This window comes from Pipistrellus hanaki (assembly GCF_964339955.1).
Source record: "Pipistrellus hanaki genome assembly, chromosome: X".
Classification (NCBI taxonomy): domain Eukaryota; kingdom Metazoa; phylum Chordata; class Mammalia; order Chiroptera; family Vespertilionidae; genus Pipistrellus; species Pipistrellus hanaki.
In genome coordinates this window covers 64918794-64935981 of record NC_140524.1, presented here as the reverse complement: position 1 = coordinate 64935981, position 17188 = coordinate 64918794, and the positions used below count along the sequence as shown (strand labels likewise).

Below are 17188 nucleotides of genomic sequence, written 5' to 3'. Positions count from 1 at the left end.
AGAAACAGTTCCCACAGAGTCTGAGAACAGAGAGACAGTACAGGGGAACAGTGTGCAATGATGTTCTCTCTGACAGATGGCTGGAGGTCAGGGCATGTTGGTCCCAGACACTGTACCCATCACTACCTAATAGCTTTTGAGTGAGTCCCAGGGCTCACTTCAGCCTTAAAACAGAGCCACACATTATTGGTTCTGGGCATAGGATTTGAAGTGAGCTTGGTCAGTGTTTGAATTCTATTGATAAATTCTATGGTCCGGATCAGGTATCTTTGACCTCATAGTGACTCACATACATTTTTGTTTCTTAAATTGAGGATTGTAACAGTCTGTAATTCATGAGTTAATTTCAAGAATTGAGTTAATATATGGAATTACTCTGAAACCCCCTGGAGAAATACCTGTGACTCAATAAGCCTCATAAGTTCTTAGCGTTACTAGGTCATGCACTTAGCATAATATCTGGTGTTTAACAAGGAAAAAAATAGGTGCTATTTATATTTGTTGCTACAAGTCCCCTGGAAAATAAGAAAGAAAACAGATGGGTGTATGGAAGAAGCTGTTAATATTTGACACGATTCAACATATTTCCATAACTTTAACTCCACAAGCAAGGAATAGAAGGAAACGTCACTAACCAACAGAGACATGCAAATAAAAATTACAATGTGTCATCAATAAAAAACCATTACAATCTGTGTCCTTGCCAGATGGCTTATTTGGTTGGAGTGTCATCCCATACACCAAAAGTTTGTGGGTTCGATTCCCATTCAAGACAGATACTAACTTAGTTGCAAGTTTGATCCCCAGTTTGGGTACATGTGAGAGGCTACCAATTGATGTTTTTCTCTCACATCCATGTTTTTCTCTCTCTTTAAAAATATAAAACCTTTTTTTTTTTAAATGAGCAAGGATATAAGAGATCAGAATATCTCAATTTCACTTCCATTGCCACACATGAAACATCTTAAAGGCTGTGAGTTATAGGATTGTCCTGACAGTGGACCACACAGTGACAGCAATGACTCCCCAGAGGAATTCACATGAGGCCTGGTTGGAATTATCAGCAGTGAATGGATTTTTACTTATAATTTGCACTGAGACAATATGGAGTAATTAATGTACAAAATGTACAACACAAAAACCTAGAGAATATTAAATATTAGAACCCAAAGGAAGCTGGTTTCTAAAAGTCTAATTCCCATAATCTTCCTGTCCCCCCAAACCACCAGTGTTGTCAGTTTCAGTTGTGATAAAAATAAAATACTCTAGTGAATCCACGTATGAGAGAGACAATTGATACCATCTTATTTCTATAGATGCCAAAAACAAAAACAAAACAAAACAAAAACCTGCCAAATCCTTCCACATGTTGATTTACATATGTTGGCAGGAGTGTTTGTCAGGGCCAGGGGTGGATATCAACACAACTTAGGAATGAATATAGAGTAAAATATAACCAAGAAACTTTATGAGCATATTTGTGGCTACAATCTCCAATAAAGTAGAAAATCCAATAAACAAGAAACTTATTAAAGAGACGCCTCACACAATGATAAAAGGAGCAATCCACCAGGAGACATAATGGACCTAAATGTGAATGCACCAAACAACAGGGTCAAAAAGTATACGAAGCAAAAACTGCTTCATATACTTTTTGACCCTGTTGTAATACCTTAATAAAGAAATTAAAAAATATATATAAAAATTAAAATAAAAAAAAGTATACGAAGCAAAAACTGATGGAGCTGAAAGGAGAAATGGCGAAGTCCATAATAATAGTTGGGCTTCAATACCCCCTCTCAGCAAGTGATAGAATTGCTAGAGAGAAAATCAGTATATAGATCTTAAGATTCAACAACTCAATGAACTAACAGGATTTACGTGACAAATAGACCACTCCTCCTAACAACAGTAGAGTACAGTACAAGTGTCTATGTAACATTCACCAAGACAGCCATCTCCTGTGCCATCAAAACAAACAAAAAAACCTCCACAAGTTTAAAAATAATTGAAATTACACAAGAGTATGTTCTCTGACCACAGAGGGAGCAAATTGGAGATCAATAACAGAAAGAGAAACGAATCCCTGGAGATTTGGAAATGGTAGTTGAAACAATTCCAGTTTGTCATGCAGATCCTTGTTACAGAAGAGCTGAGGTTAGAAGAGCTGTCTCCTGAACTCAAAGGCATTTCAGACTGGACAAAGAGAAAGCTCACTCTGGACATTTCAAGTAGAGTTTTGTTGAGGGCAAGGCAAGAGAGAGGAGGACAGTTTAGGAGGCTGGTACCTCTGCTCCATCTGACATTAAAGCTTGTACTACAATGGTAAAGGAAGCACAGCCTTCCTGATGTATGGCTGGTGTCCAATCTAAACCAAGAATGCATACACCTCTTTTCTTTATAAATCTTCCTCCATTAAAAATAAAAAAAGGTTCAACAGTTACCTCCTTTTCCTCCCCTATTCTCTTCTCTTTCAGCTCTTTCTCCTCCTCCCTCATCCTGCACCATTCCCCCTGATAGCACCATCTGTAGGATAAGGCTCTCCTATCTGGACAGGCAGAGGATTTTCCTTTCTGGGGTTTGTGGGATTGGTCTCTTAGGGCAGGTTGGCACTTTATTGCCCTGCCATGGTGTCAGCCTAAGAGATGGTACATGGTAAGTGGGCACAAATATGTCTTCAAACTTATATTTTTGTTCCTTCTTTCAGAAGACGATGATGGTAATGCACCTCAAGAAAGGAAGAAAGGTTGGAATTCTTTGCGACGACATAATTTTGGCAACAAGACCCATCGTTATCAACATGGTGGATATGAGCTTCAGCCTCCACACCTCCTGAAGGATGATGGAAACATGGAGATGAGGGGAGTCCAGAGGTACCCAGTCAGACAGTAAGTGACCAGGCAGCCTGGTTTGCATGTAGCATCCCATGGGGCTGTGCAACTATTTCACTGTCTATGGTTTTCCTTTTCTTCTCTCACTGGAAAACTGAAGAATGTTAGAAGTGAAACCATGGTTGAGCAGTCCTAATTGTAGTCCTGGTGTCAGAGATGAAGGATGTATAAAAGACTTTCTTAGCATTCATGGTTAACCTTTTCTTCCCCACAGCAACACTCACTATAGGAGAGGAAAGATCAGGAGGAGAGTGCAATTGTATAGAAAAGGTTCTCTGCTTGTTACTCTGTGGAGTAATAAAACACATCTCAGGAGTGAAATGGAGAAGAAGATAGAAGATCAAACCCTGAGGAGTTGGTTCAAGGTCACAGTGAGTGTCCTGAAAAAAATGTATGGCATGTGCAGAAGAGAAAGATCAGGTGGATTGTGTTGGTCTCATATAGAGACACTCAGTACTTTGCTGGGGAGAGTTTCCAATTTGTCCTTCTTATTAACAATTTAAGGGAAAATTCAGAGAAGCAACATAAGGAAACAGGCTGACTATATGATAAACAGGGGGGGCTGTCTAAAAGGAAAGGTGGAACTACTGTCAAGGAAATGGAGCAAGTCCACACTAGACGTCTCGGTTTGGCTCAAGCTGGATGTGGGAAATGGGGGCTTGAGTCTGTGAAAAACTTCTCAGAGGGGCAAGCAGTGTCCTAGACAAGATCTCCTGGAACTTTATAAAAGGAAGAAAATGTCTAACTCCTTAAGTTGTTTATGGGGAGGAGAGCTTCAAATGGAGAGATAATAGCCCAGCCCATGTTGTTCAGTTATTAGGCATCGACCTCTGAACCAAGAAGTCATGGTTTGATTTGGGTCAGGGCACATGCCTTGGTTGTGGGCTCAGTCTCCAATGTGGGGCATGCAGGAGACAGCCAATCAGTGATTCTCATCATTGGTGTTTCTGTCTCTCTCTCCTTCTCCCTTTCTCTCTGAAATCAATAAAAGTATATTTTTAAAAATAAATGGAGAGATAATGGATTTAAGAGCTCCATATTTGCCACAAACGTAAGAACCATGTGAGTGGTCTTTATTTTAGAAGCCCTTTAAAGCTCAGTAGAAGGTAGGAAAAGAACACTGTGTTGGGTCTGTTCTCCAGCCTTCTATCATGTTGTCCCTCCTGATTCCTGCCCTTTTCGCCCTTAGATTCCCTTTGGAAGAAAGTATGACAGGACATGGCTAATGGATTCTATCCAGAACCACTGCAGTGTCCCCTTCACTCCAGTGGACGTAAGAGAGGATGGTGAAGACAAATTGGGGGGTACAGGGAAGGGGGAGAGACGGCTCAGTGGGTTTTTTGGCTTCTGACACTATGGTTGTTGCTTCAATCCCTATAGTTCCACTACGTGCAAAACAAGGCCCGGTTCTTTGTTCAGGATGCTTGCATTGCTTCTGCATTGGAAGATGTCAGCAACAAGATTTATGATGAGGAGAACCAAAAGGTATGTGTCGAGGTCTTTATCTGTCCTTAGTTCCTGTGCAAGAGGACAGGCAGGAGCTGGTTACTTTCTGTAGGACGAGGATTTGTGGTGCTAACCCATTCTCTTCTTCCTGCAGATAGCTATCTCTGTCAGTACTTCTGGTGTACCCTACTCTGTGCGGGATAAGTTGGAGCCAGAAATAATGGAACAGCTAGAGGTAATGCAGACTCAAGGGTACATGTTTGCCCTAAGATCCACCCCCCTTTCCTCCTCACCCTGATTTCCCTGTCACCACCACAGCCTCAGACCTCTCTCCCCATCTCACTCTGCAGCTGGCCATGTACAAACGATATGATGTCTCTCAGAAAGCTCTTGATCTCCAGTGGCTCCGCTATGACTCAGGTATGTCTGACAGCAGTAATTCTAGGGCACTTGAGGGCAGAGGGTTCTGCCTGGGAGGGAGACTTAGGGATGGAAACAAGGGAGGTTTTGGTGCTGGTCCTGGACCTCTCTCAGCCTTCTTATTTCCTATTCTTGGCTTCCTGAAGACTTGGTGGACCATGGTGTTGATATAATCCTGAACAGAAGAAACTGCATGGCTGCCACCCTGCAGATCATTGCAATGGACTTCCCTGAGGTGAGGCCTTAGACCCAGTGCTGGTGTTACAGTAGGGGGTGGGACAGATGGGACAGAGGGCAGATTTGTCTCTCAGGTCCTAGATAGTAAGGATCACTCTGACTCTTCTACCCCAAAGCTGTTGTCTCTGAACTTGAACAACAACAGACTGTGCCAGCTGGATGGCCTGTCTGATATTGTACAGATGGTACCCACAGTCAAGATTTTGAACCTTTCCAAAAATGAGGTGAGAAGAGGGACTGATCAAAGTTGGGTTGCGAGTGTGGTGAGTGGGTGGTAGTGTTCATCAGAGTGATGACAGGAGGTAAGCGAAGGTACCTGTGGGGAAGGGAGTGGGCTGTGGGTTCAGGGGCTGGTATGTCCCTTTTTCCTCAGACTATTTTTAGTTTCCTCCCATATTTCTCAGCTTAACTCTACCTGGGAGTTGTGCAAAATCAAAGGCCTGCAACTGGAAGATCTGTGGCTGGAAGATAACCCTCTGTGCAGCACCTTTCCAGACCAGTCCACTTACATAAGGTCAGTGTGAGCCCCTCTCATCATTTATGGGGTCCTTTGACTCCTGGGAGCATAAACTAGCTCTGACAGTGCCACGTCACAGATGGTGGCAGCCCTGGTCCTCTGGTAGGAGTAGAAGCCCTACCTTCTCTTCTCTGTAGCCCTCACCTATACTTAGAGATCTCCTACCCTTTCTCTGAACTGCTCACCGGCTCTCATGGTCTGGGGTATGGCTCCTGACTCTGCATATAGTTTTCTCTAGCATGCCCACCAAGAATGCGCTCCAGGATACAGGGCTGCCCGCTCACCAGGACTAGAAGTGTTGAGCCTTCAGGCAGATATTGCTGATCTGGGGTGAGAAACATCCTCCATCACAGATGCATGTGAGACAGTCCTTCCTGCTTCTGAGAGGATACAGAGTATCCCTAACTATTTTGGGAAGAACCTTCTTTCCCTTGCATGTAAAGGTTCTCCACTAGAATCCCAGGTGAATGTGGCGACTTTTCTGCCCCATGCTAAGGGCCCAGGCTCCGGGTGGCAGTCATTGTGACTTGTATTCCTTTAGGTACAATATCAAAGAGGGGCCATTCTTGGTAGAAGCCAGAGTTGGGGGCCATAAGTGAGCCACGGTCAGTGAGCAGAGGGCCTCTTGCAGCAGTGGAAGGCAGAGGGCAGAAGGGGATGAGGAGACAGAAGGGCAGTCCTGTCAGGTCACTGGACCTTCCTCCACATATCACATCACCTGTCTGGTCCTTCAGAGGACCCCTGGGTAACCTTAAGCAGGTAGGATTCCTCAAAAAATGAACCAATTAAGACAGACATAGGTACGCAGGGGCCATGAGGAGAGGAGGTGATGAACATAAGAGGGGGCCACAGACCCTTGACCCTGTGCTCAGACCTTGACCCTGGGGACTGATCCTTACTCTTCCCGAGGGTGGTACATTTCCCATGCCCAGCTCAGATTGACAGGTGACAAAAGCTAAACCAATATCCCATGGCCCTGAGGCCAACAGGTGCATGTTTTCCATTCCTACCTGGAGACCCAGGGCCAGCCAGGGGCAGATGAAGGAAAGGGTTGCCGCAAGGGAACCATGTCCCCTCTATTCTCTCTCCTTTCCTGGTCCCACCTCCACTGCCAGGGCAGAGCTTGTTTCCCTTCCCTTTTTCTGTCTCCTTTGTCTCTACTCTTCTGTGCCTTCCCAATCTCTGCTCCTACCTTACTCTGCTATCTTCATCCCCTTCCCTTTCCCTCCCTCACTTCCTTCCTTACCCCAGAGTCCTGGGCCTTCTCTGGGGCATGTCCTGTTCCTGACAGGATGCTGGACCCCCAGTGAGGTGGCAGAGTCTTTAGCCCCCATCACATTCCCTCTTCTGGAGCCATCAGTGGTGGCCTAGAGGAAGGAAAAGGAGGCAGGGAGAGGTAAGAAGCCCTGGAGTCTGAGATCCAAATGCTGTGTCTAGTGGCACTAGAGAAGGAATAACCAGGAGAATGGAGAGGGAGAAAGAGAGAGAAAGGGAAGAGGTGAGGAAGGGAAGAAAGAGTAATATGAATATGAAGGTGTGGAGAGAGGTGAGAAGACTGTGTGCTTCAGAGATTCCATATGGTAGATGGTTAGTGGTCAACAGGGAAGTTAACCCAGAAGCTTTGAAATCAGAGACTGAGGAGGGTAAAGGAAGCTGCTGGGTGGGCAGAACACCTGTCTCTGTTCATGCCATAGTGTTTTAAGTAAATGGAAGCATTGTAACCCAAACTATCAACCACTTCTTTCTATTTTTGGATTTGGACAGCGCCATCAGGACATGTTTCCCCAAGTTGTTACGCTTGGTAAGTACCTACATTCATCGTTTTCTCTTGCTAATATCAACGACCTCCACACTTGCCCTCAAGCCCTTTGTATCTTGCCTGTATTACATGTTTGCATTAGACTCTTACCTTTTGGGGGACATAGATTTTTTTAAAAAGACATGAATGTGATCTCTGTGAAAATTGTATATACAAAGAGAGAGGGAAGGAGAGAGCAAAAGAAGGAAGGAAGGAAGAAGGGAGGGAAAGAAAGAGAAACAACATACAAAAACACACACATACACAAGTTGCATAAAACAGTAGACTTCCAGGACATTATGATGCAGACACCCATTGGAATCTTGCCCATAGCTATTTCACTCTTTTTAAAATATATTATTATTGTTCTCAGAGAGGAAGGGAGTGGGAAAGAGAATAGAAACATCAGTGATGAGAGCGAATCATTGATCTGCTGCCTCTTGCATACCCCACATTGGGGATCAAGCTGGCAACCAGGCATATGCCCCGAACAATAATCGAACCATGACCTCCTGGTTCATAGGTTGACTCTCAACCACTGAGCCATGCCAGCTGGCAGGCTCTTTCGCTTTTGACCTTTGACCTTCACCATCTCCTGGTTCCTCCCTCCCTCCCTCCCTCCCTCCCTCCCTCCCTCCCTCCCTCCCTCCCTCCCTCCCTTCCTTCTTTCCTTCCTTCCTTCCTTCCTTTTAAGTATATTTTATTGATTTTTTACAGAGAGGAAGAGAGAGGGATAGAGAGTTAGAAACATTGATGAGAGAGAATCATTGATCAGCTGACTCTTGCACACCCCCAACTGGGGATGTGCCCGCAACCAAGGTACATGCCCTTGACCAGAATCGAACCTGAGACCTTTCAGTCCGCAGGCCAACACTCTATCCACTGAGCCAAACCAGTTTCGGCCACATCCTTTCTTTTAATTACCAAGACCACCTCCCTGGTCTGTACTGCTAACATATCTTCCCTTCTCCAGGATGGACATGATTTATACCCACCAATTATCATTGACATTGACAGACCCTACTTAATAAAACCCTTAATAAAGGTGAGAAATAAAGATCAAAATTTGGATTATTGTAAGGGAGGCTTTATCAGCCAGATGGTCTCAAATATCTTTTTCTTTTTCAAATGTCTTTGATTCCAGGATAACTATAAAGGATCTGATGCTCTGAAGAATCAAGTCCTGCATTTCCTGCAGCAGTAAGTACTCCTGGAACTACCAGGATTGTGAAGGACAGTCCAGTCCACTCAAGCATAGGTCTGCCCTGAGAATTTTCAAGTCACCCTTGAGGTCCAGTCCATAGAGGTATACTATCTTCATTGTCCTCACAGATATTACTTTATCTATGACTTTGGAGACAGACGGAATCTCCTCAGTGCTTATCACAATGAGGCCTGCTTCTCTCTGACTGTTCCCTACATCCCAGACAACCCAGCCCCGTGAGTATCACAGCTCAAACTCTTTTTCTGTTGGGGGGCAGGTGTTTCCAGCAGAAACCTTTCAGCTCATGGAAACACCCCTATGGCCAGACCTCCACATCCTATTGCTCTTTTTCTCCTAGATACAGCTTGTTTCAGTACTTCAAGAATAACAGGAATTTGAGGAACCTCCAGGACCCCAACCCCAGTGCGTGTGGGTGGGGAAGATTGGGCAGGGAAAAGGGGGGGCATGAAGGGTCAGTCATAGGCCCCAGGGAGTGGCAACCCTGACTTTTGCTGTCCTTCCCTCACAGACCCGCCTTGTCAGCTGCTGAAATATACAAAACATGACATTGTGAGCACCCTCTGTATGTTTCCCAAAACACAGCATGACCTCAACTCCTTTATCGTGAACATTTGGTTCCAGTCAGAAAGCATCCTGTTCATCCCCCAGGTAGGGCCAGAAAGATGCAGGTGGGTGATAGGTGTAGATCAAGCATGTTAAACTTGCGACCGGCTGAGCAACTGCACTCCTCCTTTTCAGGAAAGCCTGTTCTTCTTTCGTGTCCATGGGATATTCAAGGAAGGTAAGTGTGTGGAGTCCCCTCCCCAGATGCCCTACTGCTACCTCCCTCTGGCTGGGCTCCCTCTCAGAACTCTCTCAGCTTCCCAGATCCCTTCCATTTTATTACTATCCCGTGTGTGTTCTGCTTCCAGTCTGTCCCCAAACCATCTGGTCTGACCTGTGTCCATGTCTGTTAGCCCCACACAGCGGTGGCTTTGGGTACACAGGTGTGGGGTTTAATGTCTGTCATCCCAGATCCTGATGGTGGGAACATGGGCCCTTTACCTAACCAAATGCAACTAATAATACTCACCTCGTGGGTAGCTGCCAAAAAAAAATGAATCAAATGAACTTGTGAAACTGTTGTCCCAGGGTCTCCCATATAGTCGGGTCTGTGTCAATGGGAGCAGGTTGTTCCTGTTGTTGCCATCCCCATTCCAGACGCCTGGACTCCCAGTAAACAGTTATGCCCTTGGACATGAATATGGAGTCCCATCATGACTGGGGAACACTGTCTGAGAGTATAAAGCATTGGTAACTCCAAGGTGGGTGTTGATGTTTGTTGTTGAAGGAGAAGGAGAGTTTCAGAATTCTATGTGTGCCTTCACCCGGACCTGCATCGCTACCCCTGCCAACAATTTCAGGTAAGTACTGTGTTATGGGTGGGAACATGCAGCCCAGACTGGCTCAGGGCTAGGAATGTGGCAGTACATGAACTTGGGGCTTTCTTAGTGTTGTGGAAAGCTAAAAGGTATATCTAAAGAACAGTAAGTCCTCCACGAGGGTCAAGAGCATGAGCTCTGGAGTTAGAACACTGAAAGTGTTTCATGATTCTTTCAGGTTCTCTTCATGGTGCCAACACTCACTAGACTTATTTCTTAGTGAAATTGCATGACCGCTCTCTGACACTATGTCTTCCTCTGAAAATAGGATTAGACTACATTCTCCCTTGAGCTGTTTTACAGAGTAAATGCAATGGGGTTAGGGGTACAAATCTAGTGAAGTTCATTGACGATCTCTCCAAGGGTGTGGTTGTGAGAGGGACAGAGCTACCAGGTAAGTAGTCTGGAGAGCAGATAACAGGTGGGTATGGGAGGAATCTGGTTGCTGAGTGGCAATGGAAGCAGGATCATTGTTGAGGGTGTGAGATTGTCTATCCATGAGTTGTCTGAAAGTCCATTTTCCCTCTAGCCTATGTATCATAAATGAGGAATTGTTTGTGAGGGATATCACTCCCAACAAGACTCAGAATGCATTTTCCACCCAAGTGCCCACACCTCCCTTCATTACTGGGCCCACCTTCTCTCAGGAGAGGCAGAGAATGGAACAAGTCTCCTCCATCCCCACTGGGATGAGCTTCTAGTGGTCTCAAAAGTGAGTGACCGGTGTTCGTGGGGATAGGAGGGAGTTGGGAGGATTGCATAGTGGGAACTTACAGTAATTATTTTAGATATTTCCTTTTTTAACAAAAGTTCACATGTGAAAAAAAACTTAATTTTTATGCTAGTACATTGAGGTACTTAGTAAAACCCAGTTTTCCTACTGTATACACTGTTTTGATATTTTGATATTTCTTTCTTTTTATTAGCACAAATGTAGTTTCCTCTAAGTGTATGTTAAGCTACCTTATTACTGCTAAGATCTGTATATTAGGCAGTTAAATTCCAGTAGTCTGTAAATATTATCCCTATATTATAAAAGGTTAATATGCAAATTATCTCCTTGGAATTTCGACTGACTGGGAATTTGACCGCTCACTATGACGTGCACTGACCACCAGGGGGTGGCACAGAACGAAGGAAGGCCCTCAGCCAGTAGTTAACACCAGGGGAAGGCAGGCCACGATTGGCCCTGATTGCCAGCCAGGCCTAGGGACCCTACCTGTGCATGAATTTTGTGCACCAGGCCTCCAGTTGGTCTTTTCACTGCATTTTCAGCATTACATGAGTGTCACCTAGTCTTTCTGGTGCATGCATCTCGGCAAATTTCGATGGCAAGATTTAGCAGTGACATTGTAAGGCCAAAGTGTCTCCACTTGGTCCTAATGGAAGTCATCTGTCCACCCCCACCATAAGTGCTTTTAGTACAATGATGAGATGACAAACAAACTTAAAGTCCTTTCCTCATTAAAAAGTGAAATCGGAGAGTGCAGGGATAAAAGGAAGTGGGTCCCAGGCTTTCAGCAGGGCAGAAAAGACATGTCAGGTGGCCTGGGGATGAATCTCAGTGCTCCTTGCTCTGCTGTCTTCACAATTCTCTCTCTTGACTTTTTCTAGATAAAGGGCAAGATCTCAGAGGAGGGCTTCATGCAGAAACTTAGGATTTGTAAACAAAACCCGGGAAATGAGCCCTTAGCTGCTCTCATTTTCATCCTCATCATATTTGTTATAACTCTCTTGCAACCTGAGGCCGCATCCATGACTAAGGTTGAAGCCGAATTGACCATGAATCCAAACTTTACCTGAAGCCAGCCAATTGTTCTGTACTTTTCCCACTCAAGATCCCTGTTTATTTTCATATTAAAGAGTTACATTGCACTTTGTATGTTTTGTGTCTTGGATTGCTCTTCCCTTGTCCCAACATGAGCCAACAGGGCCAAGACCAGAAGGTCCAGTCTTCCCCTTCATTCATGGCAGTCTCTAGAATTTATATCAGGCATTTGCAGAGCTTGAAAATTATAGAGTAGGGACTCCATTCCTGGACTACATTAAAACCCAAGCTTTGCTCCCTGTACCCTGATAATTTCTCTACCATTTTAGAGTAACTCACAAGCTTTGATTCTCATTTCTATAAACAAACTTAACACCTTTATCAAGTAGAGTGCCATATTCATTGTAGTATGTATGGGTTTCTTGATCATTTCACTGGTCTAAACCTATGCTAAACTTTCTATTAGCTTCTTATATGTAAAGTGTCACTGACAAAATTTAGAGTTGTGTACTTAACCTATTTCTCCCCTCTATTTTTCTTTAACTTCTTTATTTTGAAATATTCATTGATTTACCACAAGTTTCAAAAATTATGCATGGAGGTCATGTATACCCTCCACCACCTTGCAACAATGACATCTTGCATTACTATAGCATTATATCAAAAGAGGAAATGGCTCTTGGTACAGTTCATAGAGCTTACTGAAATTTTATCAGTTTTACATGTATTTATTTCCATGCACTTTTACCAGCCATATAGATTCTATAACTCACCACAAACAAGATACGAAACTGTTTCATCACCACAACTTCCCCTCATGGTACCCATCATACTGGAACAAGCTTCTCTTGGCCCCATATCTTAATCTCTCTCAAACACTTGTAATCTTTAAAATGTCATATAAATGGAATCTTCTAGTGTGCAACCTTTTGGAATGCATTTCTTTCACTTCGCATGACTCCCCTGAGTACCATCCCAGTATTGATAGTCTGTTCTTTTTTATTGCCGAGTAGTATGCCATGGTATGCATGTACCCTGGTTTGTTTAACCATTCACCTGTTGAAGGCCATCTGGGCTATTTTCACTTTGTAACTATAATAATAAAAGGGTAGTATGGTAATTAGACCAGACAGCTGAATGACCTTCCGGACGTCAAGACGTCCTTCCTGACAAAGCCAGGGCCTGGGGGAAGCCGCCTGGGGTCCCAGGTGCCTGCGGCCAGCCTGGGGTAAGCTGACCCCTGTCCCGGGTAGCCAGAGGGAGGGAAGCCTGGGTCCAGGATGCCAGAGGAAAGCCAGTGCTGGCAGCCGGGGGAAGAAAGGCCTACTCTTGCACAAATTCTCATGCATCGGGCCTCTATATTAGGGGTGTCGAACTCAATCAGAGAAGGGGCCAAAATCTAAAATCCAGCCTAAATCGCAGGCCGAATGGTTTACTGAACAGTCATAAACTGACAATGTCATAAACTGACAGCGGAGTGCAGTGATGACAGCGCGGTGCGGGCCACATTGCAAGGCCTGGCGGGCTGGATTTGGCCCGCGGGCCTTGTGTTTGACATATGTGCTCTATATAATAAAAGCCTAAGTGATTATTACGGCAGAACAACCAGAATGACTGGTCACTATGATGCGCACTGACCATCAGGAGGCAGATGTTCAATGCAGGAGCTGACCCCTGGTGGTCAGTGTGCTCTCACAGGGGAAGCGCTGCTCAGCCAGAAGCAGGCTCACAGGTGGTGAGTGCACCAAGAGTGGTGAGAGCCTCTCCCGCCTAAGGAGCAGTGAGCAGGCAGGTGGTAAAGAGTGAGGGGTCCCAGACTGAGAGGGTGAAGGCCCAGCTGTGAGACCCTCCCCCTCAGTGCACGAATTTTGTGTAACAGGCCTCTAGTTATAAATAAAACTCATAGGAATATCATGTACAGATTTTTGCATGAACACAAATTTTTATTTCTCTGGGTTAATTGCTTTTGTGAAATTGGTGTATAATATGGTAAGTGCATGTTTAATTTTCAAAGAAATTGCCAAATTGTTTTGCAGAGTGACTGTACCATATTGCATCCCATTAGCAATGTAAGAGTGACTCACTATATCTGTCCATAGCTTTGCCTGCATTTGGTGGTGTCCATATTTTTTTTTTTTAGCCATTTTGATAGGTTATAGCCATTTTTTTTTTTTAGCCATTTTTGATAAGTTTTCTTTGTGTTTTTAATTTGAATTTCCATTATGGCTAAAGATGTTCAATATCTTTCTCCATAACTATTCACCACCAGTAAATTATCAGTTCATGTTTTTTTGTCCACTTTCTAATTGGATTAAGTGACCAATGTAGCTTTAGATAGCTGCACTGGCTCTGACTAACAGGCAGAATAAGAGACTCACTTTTATCAGCTGGGAGGGCAGCAGTGGGGCTGAAGCAGCTTAACGTGTCTCAAATTAGGATTAATCTCGGATGTGGAACAGGACTCTTCGGTGGGGGAATCTCTGGTTTCATCTGAGGGGACCTGGATTGAGCAGAAAATGAAGGGAGATGTATGCTGGGGGGAAAGCAATGGAAAGAGCAAGAAATTGGGCGGGGGGATATCTTCCAAGTAACATCAGATTCATCACTCACATTAGCTTTTTGGAATCCAGAAAACTATTCTCCTATAACTGTAGATTCCAACACAGTACATCCATTAGAATCCCTTCAACCAGTTGAATCAGAATCTCTAGGGATAGGTCCAGTCCTCAGTATATTTAACATTCCTCAGATGATTCCAATTAGCTGCCAAAATTGAAAACCATCTCTCAGTCTGCCATAACAAGATAGCACAGACAGGGTGGCTTTAAACAACAGAAATTTGTTTCTCACAGTTACGGAAACTGGAAGTCCAAGATCCAGCTGTCTGCCAGTTGGTTTCTTTTGAGGCTTCTCTCCTTGGCTTGCAAATGGCCATCCTCTTACACCTTCTTAACATGGTCATCCCTCTGGGCATATGCACTCCTAGCATCTTTCTTGTGTCCTAATCTTCTCTAATAAGGACACCAATCTGATGAGATGAGGGCCCAGCATAATGACCTCCTTTTAACATAATTAAAATAACACACTTTAAAGGCCCTATTGTTAAATAGTCACATTCTGAGGTACTGGAGGTTAGAGCTTCAACATGCGAATTTGGTGATAAACAATTCAGTCCACAAGTGATGGTGTGAGAAAACACCTGTCTGTGAAATTCATCTCCCTTTTACTTGTCTTCTAGAACTACTACACAGCACTTCCACAATCAGCAAATTGATGGCCACACTTAGGAGCCTACAAATGTGGACTTCTGGGACATTGCTGTCCCAAATAAATTTGGAGTTCATTATTAAGGAAGGAGAATTGGTATGGAATATATGCTACACTTGTACACCCAATACAACTAGAGCACACCCTCAATTAGTGTGCCATTTCTAACCAATTTTCCTTCCACAATTTTTAAAAATATATATATTTTATTGATTTTGTACAGAGAGGAAGAGAGAGAGATAGAGTTAGAAACATCAATGAGAGAGAGTCATCAATCAGCTGCCTCTTGCATACCCCCTACTGGGAATATGCCTGCAACCAAGGTACATGCCCTTGACCGGAATCGAACCCGGGACCTTTCAGTCCCCAAGCCGACGCTCTATCCATTGAGCCAAACCGGTTTCGGCTCCTTCCACACTTTTCAGGGTTTCAAACAAAACTGCTGCTTGAGTGATACCACAGTTCCTTCTGCCATCCTCCCAAATCCCCTTCTCCAGACTCTGCCTGGCTCATCACAACTTAGCGTGCATATGTTCAATCTATGTAATTCATTCACTCACTCATTCATTCAACACATTTATTGGTTAATCCTACCTAATAAAAGAGAAACATGCAAATTGACCACAACTTCGCTAGGCCCACAAGTCACGCCCACAAGCCAATCAGGGTGAATATGCAAATTATCCCAACCAAGATGGCAGTTAATTTGCATATCCAGGCCAGAGCGAAGACTGAAGACAGTGTAGAAAGAAGCCAAGTGCCGCAGAAGGGAGCAAAGCTGCTGAGAAGCAAGCAAGCGGGGCGGGGGCAGAAGGGAGGGAAGCAGGTGAAGCAGCGACCACAGCAGGAATCCCTATTGCAGGAATCTTCCTGCAACGGATCTCTAGTAATTATGTGAGAGGCAGTGGTAGGCACTGGAGTAAAGTAGAAAACCTGACAGACATGATCCTGGTTCTCACAGAGCTTACATTCTAGAAGAGTTGATACACTCAAGAGTTAGGTACTTGTAAGAAAATATCATGGGGAAATGTGATACAGAATGGCTAGGGTGGGAATACTAGGGAAGGGTTTCTGAAGAAATTATTTTGATCTGATACCCAATTAGCAAAAAGTAGTCAGCAGTATGGAGATATAGCATCTGAGGTCTGTCTCAGAGAGAATATCAAGAAGAAGGATCCTAAGGTATGAACAAGCTTGGCATGTTTAGGAAGCAGGTTGGATGCCAATGTGTATTAGGAGCACTCTATTAGGTAATGAGGTTAGAGTGGTAGGAGGGACCAGATCACAGAAGGCCTGTGGGCTATTATAAGGACTCTGGGTTTGTTTTTAATAGGAAGGAGCCATTGGAATGCTTTAAGATAGAAATTGATATTATTATAATCTACTTTATTAATGCTCACTCTCAATGACTTCTTTGGAGAACAGATTGAAATACAGGAATGGTAGGAGCAAGGAGATGAGTTAGAAGTCTACCACAGACATGAGTGTGAGAGGGTTAGAGTGACATGGAGCACGCTCTTACTATGGGAGGGGTGAGCATGGTTTGAAATGAGAAGTACCCTTGAAGTACTGAAGTTGCTGGCAAAGTCCATGTTTCTGGTGATCAATAGAAAGGAGCCCAGTGTGTCTCTTCGAATATGGATCTTTGTTACAGGTTTAGCATGGTATGATTAAATGGGGAAGTGACTAGAGAATTAGGTTGTGTCAATGTCAGAAAATTGGCAGTTCTCTTTTGGTCATTTTGTGGAGCCTATGAAAAATCTTGGTGAGGTCATGTGGTTGGATACATAAGTCTGGAGCTGCTGAGAATATTATTGGTTACAGCAAAACCCAGATAAACAGACAAACAAACAAGGCACCCAACTGTACAGTTTAACAAAATATTTTAATCAAAATATACACTTAGGACACACCACAGCTCTGGATTCTGGAAGGGATACAGTTTTTTAATAATCAGATTCACTAAAGTACAATTTATCTTCCATATACTGCATCCATTTTAACTCTATAATTTGATAAATTTTGATAAATGCATTTACACATGTAACCATTACAGTCAACATATGGAACATTGTTATGAAAACTTTTAAGATCCCTGTGAAAATTCTTCATGAAGCTCATCATGTTGTTAGAGAAAAATATATGCATACACATGAGTTAGACAAAGACATAAGGAAGTAAAGGATAAGTTAAAATGT

At 43.8% G+C, this 17188-nt stretch overlaps 1 protein-coding gene across 1 annotated transcript; it reads left to right on the top strand.

Moving 5' to 3' along the window:
• Positions 1–2849: 2849 nt before the first annotated feature.
• Positions 2850–11666, top strand: LOC311615462 (nuclear RNA export factor 2-like; the record flags this gene model as incomplete). The annotated part of the gene is given in 19 exon segments (XM_084870851.1): positions 2850–2888; positions 4081–4164; positions 4272–4376; positions 4492–4572; positions 4688–4757; positions 4904–4992; positions 5111–5218; positions 5379–5382; positions 5385–5508; positions 7276–7312; positions 8283–8354; positions 8454–8509; positions 8642–8749; positions 8872–8936; positions 9043–9182; positions 9273–9315; positions 9865–9937; positions 10485–10667; positions 11570–11666. Coding segments are annotated over 18 exon segments (1470 nt in total), but the record flags the coding sequence as incomplete, so codon positions are not given.
• Between the last annotated feature and the right edge of the window lie 5522 nt (positions 11667–17188).